General features: G+C 43.4%; 1 protein-coding gene across 1 annotated transcript in view; it reads right to left on the bottom strand.

Annotated features, from left to right (window-relative positions):
- Window positions 1-4927: 4927 nt before the first annotated feature.
- The window catches only part of pawr (PRKC, apoptosis, WT1, regulator), a 179857-nt gene continuing 176314 nt past the window's right edge, over window positions 4928-8470 (bottom strand). Inside the window, exon 6 of the mRNA XM_041216044.1 lies at window positions 4928-6604. Within this exon, the coding sequence (XP_041071978.1) occupies window positions 6518-6604 (87 nt within the window). The 3' untranslated portion in view covers window positions 4928-6517. The remainder of the gene's footprint in view (window positions 6605-8470) is intronic.

Here is an 8470-nt window from a genome sequence, read left to right as displayed (position 1 = left end):
TGTTAGACAGAAACCGAAACCTGCCCCCAGAGTCTTCCCTGAGAGCCAAAGCCCTGATCAGTGGAGTGGGAGGAGGATCTGTGTTTGCCCCCTCTCCATGGGGTCCACCTCGAGTGTGACCTTGTTTCAGGCCCTGTCACAGTCGGAAGTGTCCCTGAGTTGCCAGTAGCAGGAATCGATTTCCTCCTTGGAATCGATTTGGCCGGCAGCAAAATGTTAGCCAGCCAAAGGAAAGAGGCCAAAATCCCAACAGAAGATCCCAATCTCCTGACGATCAGTCCAGCCACAGTCCCTGGATTCAAACAGCTGAGCCCACAAGTTACCAAGGTGGACAGGGAGGAGCTAAACTAGACTTAGGCTGCTCAGCCCTATGATCAAAGGGCCTGGCACTCTCAGAGTGAGATATCGGCATTCCCCTGCAGGTAGCCCCGAGCAGTTTGACCATCACTCACCCCTGAGTGCTCACCACCCTGTAAAACCCCCAGAGCCTGTAGGGGCCACTTAATCAGGAGTTGGACAGACCCAGAGTTCTGAACACCAATGGCTTTGCTAACACCTGATCCCCAACAGAGGAAAAGTCAGAACCCTTAACCCCGAATAGATTCCCCCGAAAGACAGAGTTTGAGCCTTCCCAGGTCACCACAACTCAGGAAAGGACAATGTCCTTGCTGATGCACTAACCCAGTTTTAAAATCTCAAAAATAAACGCAGCAGGGAACTGCCATTGCTGCTGCTAACTGTGTGTTTGACGTGCCAGTGTGAATGAGAGAATGAATACATACTTCTTTACTTCCTGTTGTTCTTTCATAAAATCACATAAGAAAAAATAATTAATAGAATTCATTATTACCTACTACACCCCACCCCACCCCCCTTTTCCCAAGGTGAGGAGGATTGTGATGGACTACGACCTCACACTGTACATTTTATAAAATATATATACTTACTGCTAGTTCTAAATTTTGAAACTGAACCTTGGCTGATTCTATGTCTGTCTGTGACCCCAGAACAAAAGAAGCCACTTTGTAGTTTCGGGGAAACTCACACCTTGATATCTCTGAGGAGAACCACTCACCTGGGGACTGCACAGCCCAACTTCAAAGGCCATTTGCATTTGAAAACCCCAGGTCTGCTAGCATGAGATACAGGGTCAGCTAAGACAAAGGCCCCTCAAACATTCCTGTCAACTTATGATGGCGGAGATGTTTAGCAGTCTTTGAGACCCAGCTGAATTTCAGACGATGGGTAAACATCCTTTGTTGAAGGCCTGGTGGAGTGCTAGGGGGTCAAGTGTACTCTGGCTTGTAGAACAAATAATAATGCCTTGCTGAACTGTATAGCTCAGTCTGCTACTTTAACATTTGCCTAGTAGGCCACACAGGAAGGAGCTCTGCCCAGGTTGAACACCTTGCTCCCATCTACACTGCTTCTGTTGGAAGTTCTGCACCATTGCCTACAAGACTGATCCATTTCTACGTGCCTCTCTCATCTTGTGAAGTCAACATAACCGGAAAAGTGAATTTTACAAAATCGGTTTTCAGCCCGCTGACCTCCATGAAGGAATATCTCATTGGACTTCGATTCCGAACTCAGGTGAACCAATGTTCTTTGTGGTCTCTGTACTGTAAAACCTTTTCTCTATCCCTCTCTTTACTGTCTGAGTGTGGAGGTGACGTTGTGAACCCTCCTTCCCACATTTTGAGTGCGTGCAAATAAACTAACCCTTCGAATTCATCCTAGCTCAAGTCTGCTGTGGGGTTATTAATAGAAACTTGGATCGAACCAAAACCAACCGGTTGGGAAATACGCCTTCACTTATAAAGAGGGAAACAAATCAAAACACCTTTCTGTTTACGGGCAGGTGGTGAGAAGAGAAATTAGTGCCGTTTAACTTAACCCCATCCTGTCTGTAACTGTTGGACCAATTCAGTTACATGGAAAGAATCTTGGGGCAGGATATTGAGTTTGGCGAGTGGGGGTGGGGCCTGCTCACTGATGTGTAAAATGACGTGGGATGACACTGGGCGATACTCCCAACCTCACCCCACCTCATTTCAATTTTCCGGTCGGCGGGGGCTCAGTCGAATCAGCTGTGTGCCCGCCAACCTGTCAACAGCCAATTGAGGCCATTTAAAAAATAATTGAAGTGATTAACGGACCTGCCCGTCCAACCTTAAGGTCGATGGTGGGCATCAGAAAAAGCATCAAACATTCATCCACGGGCAGGATGAGATTCCACGTAGTTTTTTAAAACTGTAATAAAAGTTGAATTAAAAGTGATGGACATGTCCCAACTCATGTGACAGGGGGAACATGTCAGGGAAATTATATTTTTCTATATTTCACATTTTAAAATTTGGCACTCAGCCTCAGAGTGCACTCTCGGCTTAGGGAATCCCCCACCCCGGCTGCACAGGGAGTGCATAGCGTTTCCCGGCGGACATCATGCTGGGCGGGCCTTAATCGGCCCACCCACTTAAAATGGTGGCGCGCCCCAGTGTGCCTGCACATGCTCACTCCTGTACATCCCCCACCCCCCCCCCCCTAACGGGGGGGCTGAAATTCATCCCATAGAATCTTAAAGCACAGGAGGCTGGCAGTTGACTTTAAGAAATGTAGAATGTCCTAATCAGGTCAATTCTGGGACAAGGTGACTGGCTGAAGCGTCAGGCCAGTCGGCTGAATTTCCAACACGTCGGTAGTGGAGGGAGGCCTGATTTATCTGACTTTGAGATGCCATTTAGATTTAACCTTGTTCCCTTTTGTCTTCTGATTATTGCCAAGTTTCTAAACAGATGGAACCTTTCAAGAACTAAACATGCAACTTTGCAGGTGCCAAGTATGCGTTAGTGTGCCCCAGGTTAACAATTAATCCCTAATTGCAGTGCATCAGTCACCAGAGAATACTTCAGATATTCCCCATGTTTGTCCATTCCTTCAAAGGTCATTTTATGCAGGCTAAGTGACTGAGTTTGATTTATTTACGGTTTAAATAACAGAGTAATCAAAGGACCCAGAAAGGTACTCAATAGCATAATACTTAGAACATAATGATATGAGTCCACATATCCTTGACAGAATGTTTAGAGAAGTGTAAAAAAAGACCAACTGCAACTGTCTTCATCTGCATCAATCAATTGCACATCACAAGCAGGATTTTATCAGTGACTCTACTCATTCCCTCACTCTCTGCCTCCGCTCCCTCAGCAACACCTCCTTTCACCTTCACCTAACCCCTTGCCCACCTCCTCCTCCTGCTTCCTTACTTCCTCAGCTAGCTTTCAGCCTTCATCTCCTTCTATCCCCATCCCAGCTTCTTAACCTTACATCACCTCACTACTCCCCCCGCACCCCACCCCCACTTCCTGCCTGCTCACCGTCTCTTAACCCACATTTCTCCTCCTGTACCCTTCCCTTCTCCTGATCCTTCTCAAACCTCTTCTTCCCCTTCATCTCCTCCTTCCTTCCTCACCACAAGGGTTGACTTGCTCCTTATGGTTGCACCAACCAGATTGGCTGTGTTAAGCATGTGGCAAAAAACCATAGGCTTAAACAGGCCAATCACCAAGAGCACAAGGAGCATGCAATCACTCCTAAAATGTTGCTATGCAAGCGGTCGGCAGAATGACAGAGGCAGACACTTTGAAATTAAATACTGATTTTCACACTAATCACATGAAGGAAGTCCCAACCACTTTTATGACATTTGTAAATTTGGCAGATATAATTAATGTATAACACTCTGAAGAAATTCATATGGGAAAACTTCAACACTAATATTCCAAGAAAAGTAGATATCTTAAAACTCTCTGGTATTTCTGATAAAACAGCTCGTATGCATATAGTGCTGATTTGAAACAGATGATTTGTCGGTTATGGCAGTGTTGGGGTTCCTGTAATGGACAAATAACCCAAGAGATAACTGTTTTAATCCCATCAGGGAAAAGGAGTGAAAGTGAATTCAATTAATCTGGTGATTTGCTGGCTTGAACGAGAAGAAAAAAATGCTGGATTGTCATAAAAACACGAGCTCACTAATTTCCCACAGTGATTCATACACCATGTGTTGGACCCTGAAGATTTATTTGTTTTTTTTTTTAAATGGGATGTGGGTGTCGCTGGCTAGGCCGGCACCAACTGCCCTTGCTCGGAGGGCACTTAAGAGTCAACCACATTGCTGTGGGGTCTGGAGTCACATGTAGGCCAGACCAGGTAAGGATGGCAGATTTCCTTCCCTGAAAGACATTAGTGAACCAGATGGGTTTTTACAACAATCAGCAATGGTTTCATGGTTGTCATTCAGATTTTTATTGAATTCAAATTTCACCATCTGCTGTAGTGGGATCCAAACCAGTGTCCCCAGAGCATTACCCCGGGTCTCTAGTCCAGTGAAAATACCACTATGCCACCATCTCCCTGTAAAGTTGGCAGGGTAATAAAGGAAGCATCACCATGAGAACATAATAGATGCATTTGAACCTGCTTCACCATTCAGTAAGATCCTGGCTAATCTTCTACATTAACTCTACCTTCCTGCCTGCGTATCCCTTGGTTTCCTTCGTGTCCAAAAACTTTTCGATCTCAGTCTTGAATCCGTTCAACAACTGAGCATTCACAGCTCTCTGGAGTAGAGAATTCCAAAGATTTCACAACCCTCCGAGTGAAGAATTTTTTAATCTCAGTCCTAAACGGCCAACTCCTTATCCTGAGTCTGTGACCCCTAGTTCTGGACTCTCCAGCCGGGGGGGTGGGGGTGGAGAAACAGCCTCTCAGCATCTACCCTGTCAAATTAAGACTGCAAAAACAGATAAAATTTATAAAAGCAGATGGAATGTCTTTAATGAGCAAGTTTCAAGAACAGAGCAGTAGTCTGTGCTTATGAAATGGTGTTAATGTGAATGAAATAAACCCGTCACACTGCAAGTTGTAATTGTGTCGTGCTTCAGAATTTATTTTGCATAAATTTATCTGCAACAGCGCAAACAGATTATAATGTTTTGTCCTTTCTGAAGCATTACCCTAATCTAAAAAGGGAAGCAGATGCGGGTCCGAAGTTATAAGAATTAGCCCCAATAGCAGTCAAAAGTCACTCTCTCCACTTCTTATTTACATGCTGGCTCCAGTCAGATTTAAAAGCTCCAAGGTTTTAATGTTTCAATTACCATGTTACTGAAAGCTTAAAAAAAACAGCTTTTCTTTCTCTCTCTCTGAGAGATTAAAGGATCATTTGTTCTGGTCTGATAATGGCTCACACATTAAAAAAAATGGATTCAATTGCAAGAAAACCTTTATTGTTGTTTTAGTGTACAGTTGTGCTGCAAAAAAAACAATGCTGAGCCTTATTTATGGTTGTTTGTACGTTAAGGAAAGGTAACTTCATACGTTTGGAATGTAATTTATTCCATTAAAAACTCTTCAAGCAGCCATAAAGGAACCGTGATAACTGAATATAATGAAGGGTGGGAAGCAGTGATGCTCAAAACACAAAGATATGATAAATAATTTTTAAATTTTAAACACTGCCTTTGTTAAGAACATTCCAGCACAAGGGAATGTATGGGTGTGGTTCCACTTAGCACCACAGTTATACTCGGCTTTCTGATTCATTTACTTTAATAGCCTTAGAATTAACAGAACCAAAGCATGAAGTGCAAATGCAGAGTTAAGGCTTGGCCCTGACTCAGGAACCAAATGAGGTGTGAGACAGAGCGAGGAAAAGACAGGGATTAGTTCCTTCAGCAATTCTCACACCCAGTCACTCCAGGTTAGGGCCCCGACTCCTGCCTTCAAACACTTTCTATAACATTAGGCCTTGCAGCATGTCCACGTCTGCAGTATGAATGCAACGTGTTGAACCACTGTGACCGCTGCCATCGTGCAATCATTGAACAACATAGTGTTTTAACACGGTTTTGAATACATGGGTAAGAAATATCATTAGGCATATAAATGATGTACATGAAAGGATGCGGTTTTATCCATAATTGAAGAGGAAAGCCTGCTCTTTACCGTAATGCCTCATATGGTTACACTTCATGAGGATCAGGTCTTTCTAAATCTTGTTTTAAATTATACGTAAAGCATGCATACTTTTCCAATTTCATGTGACTTTTTGAACACAGCAAAAAAAAAAATTAGGAATAGAACAATGCTATATGAATTGATCCTTTATCGTATAGATTACAAAACCATAATTTGAACCAGAGGCCTGCTTGCAAATAGTTTTTTTTTGCACAAGTTCTTGGAGACATTTTAAGGAAATAATAAAGAAATTTAAAAAAATTCCAACAGTTGCTATCAAAAAATAACAGACAAGCCAACTACTAACACAAAATATTCACACTTAATGCAGTTCTAATAGAAGGTATGTAGTATTCTTAGGGGAGAATAGTGTGAACTTGGAATGATTTCTCTTCAGTCTGTACTTGTTTATTGAAAGCTAACTCCAGGATTGTAAAATGCGTAAATTTATCAGTCCGGCTTTCACGGAACTCTGTCTAAGAGGAATGGCCATCTTCTACCTGGTTAACTGGCCAACAACTTTCAACAAGGTCTTGTTTTCTTGCTTCAGTTGATCATTTTCATCTTCAATTTCATCCATATCCTTGAACAGAGGGCAGAAGAAAAAAATGAGCTCTTGTGCCAAGGAGACGTGAAGTGTCAGTGCAAGAAAAAGGAACATTAGGAAGAGGAGGTGGCCATATAATTGGGAGGGTGGGGGTGGGGGGGAGCCAATAAATGCTGGCCCAGCCAGCGAAGCCCACATCCCGTGAATGAGTTAATAAGATAAGTACTTTAATCCTGCTTGGCTGTTCAGTTAGATTACGTTTAACCTGCATCTCAGTTCCATTTACCCCATTTTTATCAGATAAATATAGCAAGGAATACCTATGAACTGCAGTTTTGCAAATCCTGTGGATTGTCCTCCTGCCCCCACCCACCCCCAAGCATCTTTTTGGGTGGAGGGTTCCAGATTTCCAACAGCCACATGCATTTATATAGCGCCATTAACACAGTAAAACATCCCAAGGTGCCACCTTTCAGGAACATTGTCAAACAAAATTTGACACCTATTATCATATAAGGAAATATTAGGGAAGGTGAGCAAAAATGTGACCAAACAGATTGGTTTAAAGGAGTGTCTTGAAGCAGGAGAGAGAGGTAGAGAGGCAAAGTGCTTAAGGGAGGGAATTCCAGAGCTTAGGGCCCAGACAGCAGAAGACAACAGCCATCAATTGTGGAGCAACTAAAATTGGACAATTCTCAAAGGCAGAGTTGGAGGATTGCAGAGATCCTTAGGGGGGGGGGGGGGCCTTAGGGCTCCAGATAAACCAGAGGAGAAAATTACGAGGAGTTCTCCACGGGTGGCAAAAGGGACACTATGTACTGAAGACAGGATCCTTCACCTGACTTGATGAAAAGCCCCTCTCCTGTTGTAGTAAATCTTGAAATCTGCTTTCTGGCAGGCGCTCTAATGTTCCAACTTATGAGTAAGAGCTTAACACTCTTCACTGAGATTTGCTTCTGGTGGATTTGAGACATCTGCACTGCCTCTGGCTAACATCTTTCAAACCTTGGATATGGGAGTATATCGCCAGAGAGACTTAAGTCACATGGAGAGTTGAGAGAGACTGGGATCATTGTCCTTTTGAAGAGAGAAAGTCAAGTAATATAGGGACATTAGGCCATTCAGCCCCTCAGGCCTGTTCTGACCAAATGGATCTAACCAATTAGATCTTAGCTACTATCTACTTCAATTCCATTTACCTGCCTTGGCTCTGAATCCCTTGATATTTTTTCCCAACAAAAATCTGTTGCTCAATCTTGAAAGCTCCAATGGACCCCAGCATTCACAGCTTTTTGGGGGGAGCAAGTTCTAGATTCCCACTAGTCTTTTGAATGGAAAAAGTGCTTCCTGATTTTGCCACAGAGCTAATCAGCCTAGCTCTAGTTTTAAGATTCTGTCCTCTTGTTCTAGATATCCCCACCAGGGGAAATAGTTTGCCCATTTCTATCCCATTGGATTCCTGTATCATCTTGAACACTTCAGTCAGATCACCCCTTGATCTTCTACAGTCAAGGGAATACAAGCCGGATAATTCAGCCCGTCCTTATAATTTACCTCTCTAGGCTCTAGTATCATTCTGATGAAGCTGTGCTGCACCCCCTCCATGACCAATATATCCTTCCTGAGATTTAATAGAATTGTTCAAAATTATGGGAAATCTTGATGAGTAAACAAGGAGAAACTGTGTCCACTGGCAAGAAGGTCGATAAGCAGAAGACACAGATTTGAGGTAATTGGCAAAAGGACCTGGGGGTTGGGGGGGGGGGAGGAGGATGAGGTGTTTTTTTTTTTAGACACATAGAATTGTTGTGATCTGGAATGCACTGCCTGAAAAAGGACACTGGAAGCAGATTCAGCAATAGCTTTCAAAAGCAAATGGGGTAAATACTCAAAGGGGAAAAG

This window comes from Carcharodon carcharias, chromosome 21, assembly GCF_017639515.1.
Source record: "Carcharodon carcharias isolate sCarCar2 chromosome 21, sCarCar2.pri, whole genome shotgun sequence".
Classification (NCBI taxonomy): Eukaryota; Metazoa; Chordata; class Chondrichthyes; order Lamniformes; family Lamnidae; genus Carcharodon; species Carcharodon carcharias.
Note: the sequence above shows the minus strand (reverse complement) of the source record. Positions and strands in the feature narration are given on the sequence as shown.